The 18,395-nt window shown below is 37.9% G+C and overlaps 1 protein-coding gene across 10 annotated transcripts in view; it reads left to right on the forward strand.

The window, feature by feature from the left end:
* The window catches only part of TRIP12 (thyroid hormone receptor interactor 12), an 82,927-nt gene that overhangs the window by 44,141 nt on the left and 20,391 nt on the right, over positions 1-18,395 (forward strand). For 9 of the 10 annotated variants that reach the window (XM_067301879.1, XM_067301882.1, XM_067301881.1 and 6 more), the window contains 21 exons: positions 904-1,009; positions 2,265-2,401; positions 3,351-3,434; positions 4,874-4,969; positions 5,975-6,123; positions 7,719-7,754; positions 7,829-7,924; positions 8,347-8,439; positions 8,590-8,751; positions 10,699-10,767; positions 10,889-11,054; positions 11,728-11,845; positions 11,988-12,144; positions 12,478-12,631; positions 13,185-13,413; positions 14,152-14,270; positions 14,891-15,098; positions 16,211-16,311; positions 16,445-16,619; positions 17,044-17,185; positions 18,106-18,297. In XM_067301879.1, the coding sequence (XP_067157980.1) occupies positions 904-1,009; positions 2,265-2,401; positions 3,351-3,434; positions 4,874-4,969; positions 5,975-6,123; positions 7,719-7,754; positions 7,829-7,924; positions 8,347-8,439; positions 8,590-8,751; positions 10,699-10,767; positions 10,889-11,054; positions 11,728-11,845; positions 11,988-12,144; positions 12,478-12,631; positions 13,185-13,413; positions 14,152-14,270; positions 14,891-15,098; positions 16,211-16,311; positions 16,445-16,619; positions 17,044-17,185; positions 18,106-18,297 (2,789 nt within the window). The remainder of the gene's footprint in view (positions 1-903; positions 1,010-2,264; positions 2,402-3,350; positions 3,435-4,873; positions 4,970-5,974; positions 6,124-7,718; positions 7,755-7,828; positions 7,925-8,346; positions 8,440-8,589; positions 8,752-10,698; positions 10,768-10,888; positions 11,055-11,727; positions 11,846-11,987; positions 12,145-12,477; positions 12,632-13,184; positions 13,414-14,151; positions 14,271-14,890; positions 15,099-16,210; positions 16,312-16,444; positions 16,620-17,043; positions 17,186-18,105; positions 18,298-18,395) is intronic. The other variant, XM_067301887.1, reaches the window with a different exon arrangement.

Raw genomic sequence — 18,395 nt, forward strand, 5'->3', positions numbered from 1 at the left:
TTGGGGTATTTCAGCCTGGTAATAGGATTGTTCATCATTTGAAAATCTTGTATTGCAGGGTGTTTGTGTATTTGACCCACCTGGTTCTGTGGTGGGAGATGCCATTGGAATGATGGCTTCATGACTTGGAGCAAATTAATGTCCCGTATGTCAGTCTTCAACAGTGTAAATATTTTTAAATTAAAAATTTCAGAACTTCTTTCCTTAAGTTATGAGGATATGCTTGGTTACTTGCCTAAAGTGACATTATGACAGTGATAGGGGCTGAAGGGATCTAGTTAAAATGAGAACACAAAGAATACCTGTTACAGATCTCTGAACACTAGCACTGCTTGACTCATGGAGGGGTGCTTGCTTTGGATTTAAGGCAGGTTTGAATAAGCTCTAGTAATGTAGATCAAACTGACTGTGACTAGAATAAAGATTCAGCTGGTGAAGGTGATCATATATCATGTTTACTCTACACAGATTTACTTAAAGGCATGGGAGAGAACAGATCTGACATTCACCCCTAAATATAGTTTCTTTTTCTCTTTTCGACTCAAAATTAAAATTACTTTCTGTCTGAGGTGTATTGTATGTCAACATGTGGAAATAGGAAACTTGTATCCCATAATGTAGTAGCTCTTTAGCATGAAAAGGACTTCTAAGCTATAGAGTAAAGGTTAGGAAAAGGTGTCCAAGTAACAACTTGGAGAGTAATAGTACTTAACTCAAAATAGTGAGTGAAAGAATAACTATCTAAATCTTTCCCTCACTGGTGCAGCAGTTCAATATAAGGAGTTTAAAAGAGCTGATGTTGGCTCATAGCAATTTTTCTGTAGAAGTTGTTGCCTTTCATTTCCTTGTAGAACCGTTATGTATTTAAAGACTTACTCTCCTAATTCTTTACATATTACTTAGGTCTACGAAAATCTACAAAGAAGCGCAGTGAATCACCACCTGCTGAGCTCCCCAGTTTGCGGCGGAGCACACGGCAAAAGACCACGGGCTCCTGTGCTAGCACCAGGTAAAACATACAATAATGAATTGTGATTACTGCGGCAGGTTGTTATTTGTATTTTCGTGCATGAAGTTAACCATGCCTAGCTTTTACTTTGCTATCGGAGAAGTAGCTGCAGCTTTACAGGCCTGCTGAGTTGCTGTGATGTACGCAGGCGTCATGGATATGCATAGACTTTGGCACCATCAGACTTCCCTCAAGTACCCCAGTTCAGGGGGTGAGGTGGGTGGGGGAGAAGAAACAGCCAAAACTAATATCTCAAATTCAAATCATCCTTTCCGTAATGAGGTCTCTAATATCTTTAAACACTAAGAGATAAAGAATTCTGAACTACTTCCCAAATAACAAAATTGACTATTTTGAAAAATAAAAAGGGCTTTATGGTGTCACATAGGAGACTTTAATAATGTACATCTCTGAGCTGACTCTGCTTGTCATCGGTTGCCTCCAAACAGCTGATATTAAAAATACTTAAATACATGATGTGTCGTCTGATGCAGGGGAAAATTACTCTTGAACTAATACTTTCAAACAGCCAGTAGATTAAAGGGGAGTGGGGAGTAAATGCATCCTGTGATGAAAAGCAAAAAGTACTTGCAGTTGTATCTCTTTTGATGCTAGATTTACTAAGCCTAACAAACTTTTTTCTTTTCTTCCCCTTATTCCTAAACTAGATTAGTAGTTTCAGCACAACTTCTTATCTGTCTTTCATGCCTTAAAGCTCCTGAACTCTGATCCTGTTGTCAAGCGTGCACTTGAATTTGATGTCTGTCTTCGTAGGCATGTGTTTTTGTAGTGGTGACGGTTGTTGTGTTTAAAAAGCCCCATACCCTCAGACTTGTTCTGGCACTGAAAACCAAGCAGAACTTCAGGGTTCTCTTTGTGCTTTCAGTCATTTAGAACTTTATAGAAAGACAACTACTCTGTCATCAAAATACTAATCAAATGTGCATGTAATTTGTAACTAACAGTCATTTTAATGTTGATCATCTTGACTTTTGTATTTTAGTAGGCTACCTTGTCTTGAATGGCATTATGGAAGGACATAGCTATAATGTGTTAATACAACCAAATCACTGATAGTGCAGGGGTAAAGGGGGGGGGGTTTGCAGAATTTTGTGAAGACTGATTCTAATGCACATTTGTGGGTTTGTGCACCTTTGTGATTATGATCTGTGTAAATGTATATAACTTTTGAATAGTCTCACATTATTAAATCTTAGTTTATAACTCCCAAACCTCTGTTTTTTTGAATCTTTAGTCGGCGAGGCTCTGGCCTGGGCAAAAGAGGAGCAGCTGAAGCTCGCCGACAAGAGAAGATGGCTGATCCGGATAACAACCAGGATGGAGTTAACTCTTCAGCTGCGCGTACAGATGAGGCTCCCCAGGGAGCTGCAGGTAAGAACTACTGCAGCATTGTAGCATATTTTCTGATATAAACTTCTTAGCATTGTAAAATACTTAACTTCTAGGGGAAAACTATGATTTAAGTTGGTCCTGCTTTTGGAAGCTTTTTGAGTGAGAGGAACCTTTACATTTGAACCTGCTCTCTTGGACATCTGGTACAAATTTGAATTATGCTATTTCATAGTCTCCAAGCTGTTTCCAATAAAGCGGACCTGGAAAGGAGGAGGCTGCCTGAAAACTAAACTAATTTCAGCTAATGCTACATAAATTACTGTAGTGCCAACTGAAGAGAAAGACCAAATTGTTCAGACTGTAAAAGACATGTATTTACTTGTAAAAGCTCTTTTGTAACTACTGGAAAATATTTTAAAGTTCTAATAGTTCTCTGCTGAAATTGCTAGCCTATCTGTACTGGAGAAATTTATCACTGAGTTAAGAAATATATCCTTATTTGCACTCGAGTATCTTATCCCCCAGCCAGTTGTATTATTACATGGTACTTACATTTATCATCTGGTCCTGATCAGCAATGAGCTCAAAGGAGCTTTCCGACAGTTCTGTTGGATTGTAGAAAACCTCGATGTTCTGCTCTTAAAATGAACTACATCATTGCAATAAGTTTAAATTAACTGAGACAAAGTGCAGCATAATACTGGAAAAAGTACTAAACGTATGAATATATATATGAAAGATAATTTCCTGATCTAGCTATTTTTTGTCATCTTGGTTTGATAGGGCCTTTCTCTTCCTTTTTTTGGAAAGGGCTAGAGCAGTAGACAGGCATTGGTCTATTGGAGTGACAATTGTACAGAAGTATGACTGCAGCAATATTAAGTGCAGAGTATCTTAAGAACCACTTTTCTTAATGCTAGAGTTGATAGGAATTTTGTAGCTTTACAGGCACTTTAACACTTACTAATCATAATTTTATTTCTTCTAGCTTCTAGTTCTGTTGCTGGGGCTGTAGGTATGACAACCTCTGGAGAAAGTGAGTCAGATGACTCTGAGATGGGAAGACTACAAGGTATGAAGCTGATATTAATTTACAATTTTGTTGTTGTGTCACTATGGCTATTTACAGGGTCCAAACAAGTTCTGTATGATGTATAGCTGGAAACCTGTAGTTTGTGTCTCTATCTGTGAACATGATGCTTTGCTTACTATAGTTCTTCTGAAATATGGAGTTACAAATTCTAATTCACTAAAGATGCAAGAATTTGGAAATAATGTCTGGAGGGGTGGTATAGTGTAAGGACTCATTTAGTAGTATTACACTTCATGTATTGTTGATTGCTTTTTTTTTTTTTTTTTCCCCAAGATGAGGTGGGGGGAGAGAATTAGGAACACAGTCCTGTTAAGTGTGTAAGCTAGTTCGCAAATATGAAAATATGTCTTTACAAGAATAAGTTTTCAGTTTTCAGGCCTGATTAGACCTGCTGTTACTCTACCCACTTCTGTTTAATACTTTTTGTGCTTGTCATTGATACCCTTGTTGCTATAAGCTTTGCCCAAACAAAATTTTAATGTTCTTAAAATGCTCGCTTTCATGCTTGGGATGTAGAAAGATTCAGGTCTCTCAAAGTCTGAGAGTTCAGACAGATATAAACTCAGTCTGCATGTCATGCAACTGTGAATGATTTTGACCCTATAGTGCAAAGAGCTCTGAGATCATCCTTTGCGGATGGTAGGTTTTGGATAGTCTGGATCTTTAATGTGGAAATGCTGGAAATGAGTGCTAAATCACTACCGGTTCACTTGGTTATAGGTCATCGTTAAGCATAGGTAGACATTAGGTATTTTGAGCTAAATTGATTTTTATTATTAATTCTTATTTAGATTGAGCGGTGTTCAGACTTACTACAATAAACATCAGAATCACCCACTTAACATCTAGCTGAAGTAGAGGAAGACTTTTTTTAAGCATTCTTTTCACTAGTCTTAATATCTAGCAAAGTTCTCCCCCTCCTACTCATCAGCAAATAAAGCTGTGAATCTTTTTTATGTCCTCTCAGATTAATCATGCCACTCACTCAATTCCCATAATAAACAGTTTTTTGTTCACTGGAAATGTGAAGATAAGTTTAACCTATTTTACTATTGTTTGAGTTCAGATTTGAAATTACAGCTTAGTATGTCTGGTATTCTAGATCTAGACTTCTAGTATCAATTTAGTAGTCTAGATTTGTTCTGTGAAATATACAACTTCCAGAAACTCAGTGGGTGACTTCTTAAATCCTGTGGGCCTTAATACCCTGGTGCACACAAAAATGAGTTATTTGTTCTCTAAAGGTGGTCTTTTTTGTGCTTTCAGAAATCTAGGTAGATGCAGTAATCTAATCCTAATTCTTCTTTCCTAAAGTATCAAAGTTCTTGTAGCCTGAAATTGCAGCTTCGTGGAATTTAAACTTTTGAAAAAATATGTAGAAGCTTTGACAATGGTTGTTATCCTCTGTTTGCTTTTAGCTCTGTTAGAGGCTAGGGGTCTCCCTCCTCACCTGTTTGGCCCTCTTGGTCCTCGGATGTCGCAGCTCTTCCACAGGACAATTGGAAGTGGAGCTAGTAAGCAAAGTTTGTCTAATTTGACTTAATTCTTTCCACTTCCAGATTAGTAGAATTCAGACACTACTTAATCCTAGTATCTGTATTAGCTACATATCTTATTAAAATGGTGCATATGTTGGAGATTTCTCTGCCACCATAGTGGTAGACCACTGGTCAGTAATATTAATTTGCCTCTCTTCCTATAAGGAAGAGAAATTTGCTTTTGCCCTGTTTCTTTTCTTTTTTTCTTTTTTGGACATCTTAACATTTCTATATAGGTGGGGAAGGGAGGGTTTTTCCCCTTTCACCCCTTCCTTCTCTCTTCCTTTCTGGGCTTACTTTGCATGATGGACTGCTTAACAAAAGACCCACCCCCAAACCCTTGGTTTTTTTGCTAGCTTTAAGTCGGTGCGTAAGCTAGCTTTAAAATTGTTAGGGTGTGCCAGTTCCCAAGGTGCATTGGTCATAGTTTCAAAGTGTCTTGGGTGTCCAGTAGAGATTGGTTCTTTCAGACAGTGTGTCAGTGCGAACATGGCTCCTTACTCTTGTTCCACCATATCTGTGTTATGCAGCTGGATAAGACACATCCTTTCCAGTCCAAGTCCTTTCAGCTTCTAGGAGAGCCAAAGGCAGCCTGTTGTGCTGCCTGCCAAGCAGAAGACAGGGTCTAATGGGTACTCTGTGTTCTGTATTATCCAGGGGGTGTGTGTTGAAGGCCTTTGCTCTGTAAAGATGAAGACCTGTGGGTTCTGTCACCTGCTGTAGGTTGGCAAGATGGCTATGGTGAGAGGAGTGTGGTGGACTCCCTATGCTGACCAGTCAGCACCGGAAAGGCAGCCAAGAATGAGATTTCGCCTCCCTTCCACACTCCCTTTTTTATGGCAGGGGAGGGAAGTGAAACTACAAATACGGAGGAAAGCAAGCTATCTCTGGTCTTCCATTCTGGCAGAAATATAGTGGTTGCCTTGAATCTTTACCTCTTCCAGTATCTCTTTTCCTAATATCTCTTTCCCCAATATCTAGGTTCTAAAGCCCAACAGCTTCTACAAGGTCTCCAAGCCACTGATGAAAGTCAGCAACTGCAGGCAGTGATTGAGATGTGCCAGCTGTTGGTCATGGGAAATGAAGAAACATTAGGAGGATTTCCAGTCAAGAGTGTTGTACCAGCTTTGGTAAAGTTTAAATCTTATGGAAGTCGTAATTCCAATCGGTATTTTGCTTAAATCAAGTATTCTTAACTTCAAGAGGTATTTGTTGGTCTTTGTGCTTGTAGCTGGAGGGAATGTTGAGAGGAGCAATATATAAGATTTTTCTTTCCTCTCTTTTTCAACATACAGTTCCTCTTTATGTGCAATTTTTAAAATGTCATAAGCTTTCATCTATTAAAGAAGAGCTGATAATGTGAATGGGTATATAGAAAATGTTGTGACTTCTGGTGCTCCTGCAAATACACAGAAGAGGTCTGTTTCAACACTGTAAGCAGTGTGCTGTGTGATACTTAATAGCAAAAACTCACCTGGCATCTGGTTTGCTTTTCTTCCACAGCTTTTTTGCTCTAGGGCCTGCCAATACTACGTCTTTTCTTGCTCACAGTAATATATTCTTTCCTGGCCTACTATTTAGAATCTGTAAATATTTTTCTGTGTTTTATTTTTGCCTAAATAAGCCATATAGTGCTGGGCCATGGTGTGGGGTGTGTGTGTATATCTGTGTAGAAATATTTCTTTATTTATTTTTGAGACCCATTTGGTTAGTACTGGCTTAAAAAGCATAAATACTTTCATCAGAAACGGTTCCTGTTCTCCTTTCTCACTTGTATAGTTTTCAGGCAGTAGTTGCTGTGTGTGTTGCCGGTGATTCTTTAGAATAGAAAGACCCAGAACTTGGAGGTCCCATTAAAGAGCCCTTAGGTTGCACCATATGAGGCTGCTGGCCATTGTGTCTTTCTCCTGTGGTAGGAACTGGTGGATACGAATAAAACAATCCTTGCTGTGTGTATTGTTAGTAGTTTCCCCTTTGGAGAACTTAAAATCTAAGTTTCAATACAAACCGCGGTAAGCAGTCCAATGTGAACAGAAGTAGGACTGCAAATTAAAAAACTAAGCACCCTCCAAAAATAAATGAGCAGAAATTGCAGCTCACTGCATGTTTAACCAGAAAAATGGTAAAATCTGTAGCCTTTGTGACATGTAGACTGTTAGATGGATTTAAACAATGCAGTGACTTGATTTAGTTTAACGTAATCTTTTGTATGTCTTTGGATACCATGGTGAAAGTAACGGAAGTGGCTTTATGAGAATACAGAAAATCCTACTCTGTAAACGTAAGCTTGTCAGGATGGAAGTGGCTCTTGTAGCAGACATGATCCAGGAGAATAATGTGTAGAAGAACTCGTAACTTTTTCCACAGCATTCTCCTGGGTTAATTTCTTTTGAAACATAATCATGCTTTTATGTTACTGCAGCATATGAACAATTGTTCAATACCTTATATAAAAGAAGCTGTTCTGATACATAGCCTATACTATGTAATTTGAGTAATGTTATGTAATTGGAGTGGTATAGTTAACAATTAAATACATATGTTTTAAAAAAGCGTTCTCTGGTTTGAGGCCATGCTTTGCTTGAAAAATAGGTAATTGCTCTCTTGAAATTGTTACTGAAGTTAATCTTGAGTCACAAGCTGCAGTAATGTTTGTACTTTGTGCTGATGACTTGATACTTCTTTGCTAAATAAAGGAATAACACTTCTTTTTTTCTTTTAACAGATAACATTGCTGCAGATGGAGCACAACTTTGACATTGTAAGTGACTTGTAGTATATAAGAAATTTCTTGAAGGAGAGAAGTGTATCATCTAAACTTAAATCTCTTAATAGATGAACCATGCTTGTCGGGCCTTAACGTACATGATGGAAGCACTTCCCAGATCATCTGCTGTAGTGGTAGATGCAATTCCTGTCTTCTTGGAAAAGGTAAAATGAATTGCAACAGTATTTATTAAAAAAAAAAAAAAGTTGTTTTTTATATATATATTTTAACTTCAGAATTATCCTTTAAACAGTGACTTTTTTCATAGCTTACAAGATAATACATAGTCCATGAGAAACTTTTAAAGATGAGTTTACTCCTTGTTCATGCTCTTACTGAAAAGCACTGTCTGATTCACAGAAAACTGTCTAACTGGTGTTGCAAAGAGTAATGTATACAAACTGCAAACTCTTGAACTAGCTACACAGATGATCTAGCCTTAAATTGGCTACTTTGGTCGCAAGTAGCGGTGCAGTTACATTAGCATATGCCTTAATACAGGTTAACTGTCCTAGTGTTAATGAAGATAGTTTTTCTTGCAAACTGGTTTAGCAAATAAGCTACAAATTTTCCTGTTTTATTCTAGCTGCAGGTTATTCAGTGCATTGATGTGGCAGAGCAGGCACTGACAGCCCTGGAGATGTTATCGCGCAGACATAGTAAAGCTATTCTGCAGGCAGTAAGTATAGAAGAAGAAGAAAGCATTTGTATCTCTCTATCAGATCTATCTGATCTATAATTTCTCTGAATTAAAATAAAGTTCTTAAAACAATTTCTGTAATTTTAGCAGTATGGAGAATGAAAAGGTTTGTCTGTTTATCTGTTATAGGGTGGGTTGGCAGACTGCTTGCTGTATCTGGAATTCTTCAGCATAAATGCACAGAGGAACGCGCTAGCTATTGCTGCTAACTGCTGCCAGAGTATAACACCTGATGAGTTTCACTTTGTGGCAGACTCTTTGCCACTGCTTACACAAAGGTTAACCCATCAGGTAAGAGGCTTTTATAAAACAATGTCTTCAAAGTCTTCACTTTGACCTAAAAGTAGTATAAAGTTGCCTTCAGGTATCTTGTTCTTATTGTGTATCACTTGTGTTTGCCACTATGAGTCGTCTAGTAAATATCTTAAAGTTTCTGTAGTGTTAAGCTATGATATTCTGGTGTATGTGCAGATTCCCTGTTTTTTGTAAACACGCTTTATTCATGATGCCCCTGTTAATTTTGTAAAATGAGATAACTAATGTACTTGAACGTAAAACATAAATAATAGTGGTTTTGTAGTCTTTACTTGCTACCACCATTAAGAAGAAATCCAGTAGCATTACTGTTCTTTTTTCTTAACAAATAAGTTAAAGTTCTCCCCTACTCTAAACTAGGTAAAACTTCTTCAGTGTCAGTTAAGCTTACGTGTTTTTTTGCCAACTGACCTTTTGGGAGGATTTAGTGCTTCTTAGAAAGAAAGCTCCTGCTCTTGCTCAATAATTTGAACTGTTGAATCCTAAGCTCTGAGGCTTTAAAGATCTGCCTATCCTGCAGTGCTTCCGTGCTCATACATGAGCACTCATAATGACTATTGCACCAGAAGAGGTCTAGATTTGGGCATACTGCTTGGTTGGCAAATCCCTCTTAAAGAGAATCGGTAAGGTGAGAAAGGAGAAATGATAGATTTTTTTTTTCTTCCTTTAACAGATAAAACTAAATGAAAGTCTCCAGGGAAGCTTTTTGTATGTTCTTGTGATAGTCTTAATTCTGCTAATGTTGTCTTGCTGAGAGACTGCTTAAGTCTTTGAGGCAGCTTCACAGAAGTCAAATGTGTCAGCTTTAGATGATGCTTTGGAAAGGGTAGGAAGTGCTATTCACAGCAGTAATAGGGCAGGTACTGACTGCTGCCCTGTGAAGAGAGGCTATAGTACACAAAAGTAAGACTTCAAGAAACTTTAAAGTGGAATTTTTCTGGCAAAAAATCTTGAATTAGCTCTTTTCAATTAACTTTTTAACTTGAGCTATTTTTAGAGCAGTCTCTGCTGTCTTGGTGTTACTGGATTTGATGTCTCAGCTGTACTGCATGTGGAAAAAACAATGTTCATGTAGTCATTGTCTGTAGCTCTGTTTTCCCATGCTTCAGGACTTTGCGGCAATATCCAAATGCAGTGAGGTGTACTATCTGTATTTTGTGTTGGATTGTTCAGTTCTCTTTATGGTAAGAAGATAGCCAGGTACCTTAAAGATCAGAATAGGTTTCTCTGACATGATGAAAAAGAGAGATTCTGAGAGGCTTTGAGCAGTATCGCCTATCTAGGTTTTGGGGGTGTTTTTTCCTTCTTCTGAAGAAGCAGCAAACCTGAAGCAGTATATGAAGTCTGCAGTTCAGCTGGAAGCTGTGGATAGTGTCAGGGGTCCCTTCAGAGTTTGGGTGAGAAACTGCTTTGAAATGAAACAATAACCATGAAGGTATCTCCACTCACTTCAGCTTTGTACAATACTCCCTCTAGAATCTAAAAAGAATATTACACCACTCACCTCTTACTTGATCACTCTGGTGTTGTGTACTTCAGATTCCTGTGGGGGGAGGTTCTTTTTCTCCACAGCCATTTGCAGAAACATTGAATGCCAGTGGTGTTATGTTTGTTTCAGAAAATTAATCATGAAGTATTCCTGTGTGGTTCAGGAGAAATCTCTTTACCCAAATTCCTGTAACAACAAATAGGCTTACTAGAGGAGACAAGCCTTTCTCTAAGCATGTTCTTTCACCTGGGGCATGAGATTGTCAAAGTCCTTGACTTAGCACAGATTCCTCTTGACCATTATATTGGTATTTCTGAAGTTTGGGATTGTTTCGCTCAGTAAATTATAAACCCCTTCCAGAGTACCTTTTGAGGACCTGTGTATGTACTAACATATGAGCTTTCTAGGAACTGAAACTTAACTTTTTTTAATAGGATAAAAAGTCCGTTGAAAGCACTTGTCTCTGTTTTGCACGGCTAGTGGACAACTTCCAGCATGAGGAGGTAAGGGTGTGGGTTTTTTGAGGGTGGGTTTTTGTTTCTTTCCTCCTTCCCTCCCTTTCTCTCAAGGGCTTATCTTTCAAAATCAGGCTAGCATTTTTAACTTCTCTTTTCTCTGTTAAAGAACTTGCTCCAGCAGGTTGCTTCCAAGGACTTGTTAACAAATATCCAGCAACTCTTGGTAGTGACTCCTCCTATCCTGAGCTCAGGAATGTTCATCATGGTGGTGCGCATGTTTTCCTTAATGTGCTCCAATTGTCCTACACTTGCAGTGCAACTTATGAAGCAAAGTGAGTTCTTGTTCTTGCATGTTCTTGGGGGCTTCTCTTTAAGTTTGTGTGGCTATAGTCAATATGGAACTTGGTGCACTTGTTATATACAGATAATATTTTATTTTCATCTCTTACTATGCTTCTCCTGGGATATAAAGTTTAGTTAATCTTGTTGAAAGTATTTTTCTTGGAATTGTTTCCCTCCCTCCTTCCCCTCACCTTTTCTGGTCTCTATTGTCACTGGAGCACTCACCTGACTGAGTCTGTTAGTCACACAAATTACTTTTATTTCAATGCTAGTTGAATAGTCATCTTATAATATTTACCAGGTGGGAGAAACATGGTTTAAGGGTGGCTTCTAAGAAAGCGTGAAAGAAAGTAAATATGCTGTTTAAGTGTCATGATACTCACTCATTCCTTTCTTTCTATCTTCTAAATTTTGATTTGTTACTCCAAATATGTTCCACTACTACTCTTCCCTGCCCTTGCATGTTTACTGAAGTTTCCTACCCTAATGTTCTTAACAACAACAAAAGGCCTGGAAACACCTTTTTTTATAATGTCCAAAGAGATGGTTCTTGTCCTTTTGCCTGTTTGCTCAGGGATGTGCCTATCTCTTCTGTGTAGTATTCAGCACAAAATGGGGCCCATATTCTGATGCAGGCAATCTCATGAAGAATAATTTTTATAGATATTGCAGAAACGCTTCACTTCCTCCTTTGTGGAGCCTCAAATGGGAGTTGTCAAGAACAAATTGACCTTGTTCCACGAAGTCCTCAAGAACTTTATGAGCTTACTTCTCTTATTTGGTAAGTTATACAGTTCTAGATTCTGGGTCTGGCTGGTATGTTAACTCCATAAATTCTCTAAATTGAAGGCGAACAGTTTTTAGATCAGATTAACTTTAGCATGTGTACTTCTAGTAAAATGCTGTTTTAATGTTCTTTTCAGTGAACTGATGCCTTGTCTGCCAAAAGAAGGAATCTTTGCTGTTGATACTATGCTAAAGAAAGGAAATGCGCAAAATACAGATGGTGCAATATGGCAATGGCGAGATGACAGGGGTCTTTGGCATCCTTATAACAGGATTGATAGTCGAATAATAGAGGTAGTAGTTCCACACGTGTTTGTGTGGTGATGTTTTTTAAATATGTGTGCAGTTATACAGGGAACTGAGTGTTTTTTTTTTTTACTGTTTTGAAAATATGCTTATCAGTCTTATTCTTCCCAATATGAAACACAGGAGTTTCTTAAACCTCCTGCTGTAATACTGCACTATTTTGTTATTCAGTAGCAGGTGAACTGTTGAATGCTTAATCACTGTTTTTACTGTATTTGTATCAGTCTTGCTTTTCCCACTGTGTTGTCCCTTTCCCTGCCTTCCTATGGCTTCCTATTTGTTAGGGATTTCTTAAAACTTAAATTTTGTTTTTGTTTGTAGGCGGCTCATCAGGTTGGTGAGGATGAGATAAGCCTGTCTACACTTGGGCGTGTCTATACTATTGATTTTAATTCTATGCAGCAAATAAATGAGGATACCGGAACAGCACGTGCCATTCAGCGAAAACCAAACCCTTTAGCCAATACGAACACTAGTAAGTACAGCTTATGAGAAGACATCTGGCCTCTCTGGCTATTGCTTACTTATGCTAGGATGCTCAGGAGTCCACTTAGCAAACAGGAATATGTTTCTTATTGTTTCTGTGGAACATCAAACTGTTCTGATCGCTTGAATGAAGAAGACTTTGCAACAAAATTCAAACTGCTGAAATGTATTCTTTTTAATATACAAGCTCTTCCTGGGAACTAAAAATACACAGATATTGGAAGTGGGGGAAGGAGGTTTCTGGCTTGGTGCTTTCTGAAACTGTTGTCTGTGTACAAAAATTCTCTTAATGAGGATTATGAGAGAAAGCCAGTAGGCCACTTCTTACTAATATACAGAAATGTATAAGAAAATTGAAGAAATAAATCCTCCTTTTTTCATTGACATTAAATTTAGTAACTACATTCTTGTCAGTTTGACTTCTGGCTCTTAAACTAACATACATTTTTGATTTGAGATCTAAACTAATTCAGCCTTAAAAAAAGTAAACAGAGCAGAGATGCAGAGAGCTATGCAGTGATTTGGTGCACAATTTCTCACAGGTGGACATTCAGAACTGAAGAAGGATGATGCTCGAGCCCAGCTAATGAAGGAGGACCCAGAGTTGGCTAAATCCTTTATCAAAACATTATTTGGTGTTCTTTATGAAGTATATAGTTCTTCAGCTGGACCTGCTGTTAGACACAAGTGCCTTAGAGCAATTCTTAGGATAATTTATTTTGCTGATGCTGAACTTCTGAAGGATGTCCTGAAAAACCATGCTGTTTCAAGGTGAGTATATTAGCAGTCATGAAATGCAATGTTTTGAATTTGCAACTCAAATTTGTTATGATTACTTTTTTGAATCACTTTTTAAGGAAAATATTGCGTTTTAATTCATATTTATTTGTTTGTTTGTTTATTTTGAAGCTAAAGTTGCCTGTTCTGCAGGAGTTTCTTGCAACTTAGATTTTGTGGTACGACCAGTCTGGGCTCTTACTAGAAAATCAAGTTACCTATATGGCCAGTAATGTCTAACACTACTATTTATTGTTTTCTTAATTTCTAAAACTTGCCCATAAATTCTTCTGGGAGGTAAGGTGACTTTTGGAATAATATGATTCAAACAGTAACAGATTCTCATGGCATTCAAATGGTAAGTTTAGTTCTATCCGTGAAGCATCCCATATGCAATATAAGCTTAGGGTTTAGACAAAAGGAAGCAAGTAGGAAGCAAACTAAATGTGTAGCTTTCAATAGGCAATACAAAGTTCTCTGACACTATGTAATTTCAAGGAAGAAAACTTTCTACTCTCCTTTATGCATTTCTGTGGAAATACTTGGTACAAGTGACTTAGATGAGAAAAGGACTTTTCCATCCTCTTATTTATGGCTTTTGCAAAAGCCCAATGAAATTTGAGGCTTTCAGTCTCCAGTACTAACAATATATGCAAGATGAGTTATCTTGTTTTTGGAACAACAGCAAAAAAGCAAAACACAAACATAATTTTAACAAATTATCTGTTTTAGTCACATTGCCTCTATGCTGTCGAGTCAAGACCTTAAGATAGTAGTTGGAGCCCTTCAGATGGCGGAGATCTTAATGCAAAAGTTACCTGACATTTTTAGTGTTTACTTCAGAAGAGAAGGTAAATCGTACTTTTATTTTTTTCCCCTCTTCCCCTTCCTATTAAGCTAATATTTTTCAGGTGGGGGGAACACCCTTCATGTCACCCCCCCCCCCCCCCAAAAAAAAAAAAAAAAATTTGTTAGTATTGTTATTGCACAGTAAGGGCAAATCTATGCGAGCTATCCTCATATGACTGCAGAGGAGCTGGCCAAGACTCTGGAGGAGGGAAGCTTGTTTTTTCTGGATCTCAAACAAGTTTGAACAGGCTTACTAGAAGCTAGTCAACTTATTTAGGCCAAAGAATGCTTGCTGAAATTACATGGGGAGTCTTTAATGAACCAAACTAATGAATCTTTAGTAGAAAGTCTTTGTTGTAATTTACTGATTCTTTTTTTTTCCTCTGCTGTTCCTGCTGCTGTCATGGGGGGTGTGTGTGTATGGTTTGTTTTTTGTTTTACTACTGTGTGAATAATATAGGTTAATTTATTCCAGAAAGGATTAAACTACTTTTAAAACTTATTCAATGTTAGTGCTCGGGGCAGAGGAAGGTTGCTGTGATACTCAAGAGGTTCTAATTTAAGATTTTTGTCTTTAAAAAAAGAAAAAAAAGTTAGCATAAGGACTTTTCTTTTTGTGAAGGGGTGATGCACCAAGTGAAAAACTTAGCAGAGTCTGAAGCTTTGCTGACAAGCCCACCAAAAGTATGCACTAACGGATCAGGAACGCTGAGTACCACTACAACAATAAGCACTGGAACAGCCACTGCTGCCAGTAATGCAGCTGCAGATTTGGGCTCCCCCAGCTTGCAACACAGCAGGGAAGATTCTCTGGATTTGAGCCCGCAAGGGTAAGTGCGCTATTTGTTGTGAACAAATGATCTGATTCTTAAGCAGTTGACCTCTTGCTGATTCTAGTTGCCATTACAGTTGCTAGACAAGTTACTTTTTTAAGGAAACTGAAAATATTGGGAAAAAGTCTTGACTGACTTGGGCTGCTACAGAATCAACTGTTTTGTTGTGGTATTTTCATATCAAGAAACTAAAATACGGTGGGTGTTGAAACTGTCAATTGGTAATTTTTGGCAAGTTTTGTGTGAAATGTTTAAAAAATGACTAGTGACCTGGTAGTTATAATCTAATGATACAAAACAACCCATGCCACTTGGGAACAGACCAGAGGATGCCAAGAGCAAAAGCTGTAGTCCCGTGTTTTACTCTCCTGAGGACAGTGATTCTCCCAGAGAAATGGGACATGGTAGCTATGGTGCATGGTTCTTTTCTGCTGGTTACTGGAGGGAAAAGAAGTTATGCTTAGGTTGTTTTGTTGGGATGCAACCATTTTGAACGCTTGTAGAATTCAAATGTGTTGTAGGAATAAATTATATTACTGCTACTGTTGCCTTTATTTTGAGAGGGAAATATTTTTCTTAGTGTATTGGCATAATAAGGAAACTTACTTTGAACTAGAATTAAAATATGTCAACTTGAGAAGTGTAGGGGTTGGTGAGTAGAAACTTAATTGTTGAAAAAGTACTTGCTGCATTTTAATAGGAGAGACACATCAACTATTCAGTGTCTTTTGGTGGTTATACAGTAGTGATTTGTGTGTTTTTGTTTAAGTGCAGTCAAATGAATACCCAGACAGTTACGCATATAAAAACATGATAATTATGAGAAACTTCTTCAGTGATATTGCTGGCTGTACCAGGCTGCCCATGGAAGTGTGACACCAGCAAGCAAAGCCCCTCTTTCTGGATGGAGTAGACACTTTGTCTCTCCCGTAAATGAGAGTGGAGGCCTCCTTGCCCAGGGCAGAGCCCCTTCTTCCCTCCTTGGTATGGAAAGGAACCTTTCTTCCTTCTTGAGCAGATAACTGGCAGGCACATCTTAAACTGAGGGATGGGTATGCCTATGAACGTGGTGGATGGAAACATGTTGCTTTATTTTTAAATTTGGACAGACGACTGAGTGATGTTCTGAAGAGAAAAAGACTGCCAAAACGAGGGCCAAGGAGACCAAAATATTCTCCTCCAAGAGATGATGATAAAGTAGACAATCAAGGTAAATTATTTTTAAAATAATAACTAACTCCTTTTAAATTCAAAGTAAACTTACAGGCTGTGTCAGCAGTGCCAGCTTTAACAAACCTGTTGATTCTGGGAGATTCTTTTAATTTTGTCTTTGCTTCCTCCAGCTAAAAGCCCTACAACTACTCAATCTCCTAAATCTTCCTTCTTGGCAAGTTTAAATCCTAAAACATGGGGAAGATTAAGCACACAGTCCAACAGTAATAATATTGAACCAGCACGAACAGCAGGAGTTAGTGGTCTTGCAAGGGCTGCTTCCAAGGATACCATTTCCAATAACAGGTATGCACAAAAAAAAATCAAAACACAGGATGAAGTTGACTTTGAGGTGCGTCTGCTTTATTATGATAAGCCATCAGTTGATTAGGTAGCATGTATCAAAGATGAGTAAGAGGTAAACACTGTTTAACAAAGTAAACAACTTTACGAGAAAAATGAAGAAATTAAGGCAACTATTAGTAAGAAGAAACTGAAAAGTAGATAGTAAGATGCTGGAAAAATGGAGAATAGGAAAAATGGTACAAGAAGAAATCAGTAGAAATAGATCTTTCCTGAGTTTGAGTAAGAGGGAAGGGTTGCTACCTCTGACTGCTGTTAAACATGGGGGAAACGGTGCTTGCTGTGTTTACTTGTACACTGGAGTAAGCAGATGCTAAGTGTGGCCAAATGCCTTTTGTATGCCTTTTTTTCTTCTTCTTCCCTCCAGAGAAAAAATTAAGGGCTGGATTAAGGAGCAAGCCCATAAATTTGTAGAACGTTATTTTAGCTCTGAAAACATGGATGGAAGCAATCCTGCACTAAATGTATTACAGAGACTTTGCACTGCAACTGAACAACTCAACCTCCAGGTTAGAAATGGAAAACTTGTTTGGAGTGGGGAGGAGAAAGGGAGCAGTGAAAGTATTTGGGAAGGATATGGCTGTTCTTCTGGAGAAAAGCTGACTATTTTAGATAGTATGGACAACACTACAAGTGTAGATTTTGTTACCTTAAATGTTTCTTAAACTTGCAGTGATGTGTTTAGAATTAGTATATAAGCTCTTAAATGCTTATTTATCACAAATAACTAGCATTAACAGTGGTATTCTTGTTTCCTAGCTCTGTGTCACAATGTGTGTCTCAGCTTTTAAAAATGCTTCAGTTAAGTGTTCGTTGACTTTCTTCCTAGAGAAGAACACAGATTGTAATCAGAACTTCAGGCAGAGGGGAGGAAAAAAAAGGGTAGCATTTTGCTGACAGGATAGAAGAAATGCAGATTTGGTAAATTCTACTAGCATGTCAAGAATTAGAACCTTGCTTTAGTGAAAGGCTGCTGTGCTCTTTCTCTTGCCTTGCTTCTCGGACTACTGAGATCCTTGACAGAGGATCTAAACCTTTAACTTCTCAGCTGTTTAGTTATTTTAGTTATGGTCTATCCTTTGATCTGAGGAAATACTAATACATATAGAAACCACCCCTCTTCTCTCCTGCAAGGATGTCCTGTAAAATCTATACCAGTATGATTTTTTTTCCCCCCATATTTCTATTTGGAGCTCATTTTTCTTTTGCATGAGACAAAAGAAAGGCAGGATCCAATTTCTAAAAGGGGGAAAACTCAAATATCACCTGTAATGCCTCCTTGTAAATAGAAAAATTGCTAATCTCAAGTTTATTTACTTGGTTATTGCTTGTATTGCGTTACTATACCCTCTACCCTTTTTCCTCTTCTATAGGTGTTCCTTAATATTAGGGTGTAGTAAAATTAAAATATTGCCAATATATTTTTCAGGTGGATGGTGGAACAGAGTGCCTTGTAGAAATCCGTAGCATTGTCTCGGAGTCTGACGTCTCCTCATTTGAAATCCAGCACAGTGGGTTTGTGAAACAACTGCTGCTTTATTTGACATCCAAAAGTGAGAAAGATGCTGTAAGCAGGGATATCAGATTGAAAAGATTTCTTCATGTATTTTTTTCTTCTCCAGTAAGTTTTCCTGTTTCTTATTTTGGAATTCTTTAGTGATCTTTGTTTCAAATTGTACATATTTGACCATCTGAGATTCAGTGATGACCTTGACTTTT

Source organism: Apteryx mantelli, chromosome 9 (assembly GCF_036417845.1).
Source record: "Apteryx mantelli isolate bAptMan1 chromosome 9, bAptMan1.hap1, whole genome shotgun sequence".
Classification (NCBI taxonomy): domain Eukaryota; kingdom Metazoa; phylum Chordata; class Aves; order Apterygiformes; family Apterygidae; genus Apteryx; species Apteryx mantelli.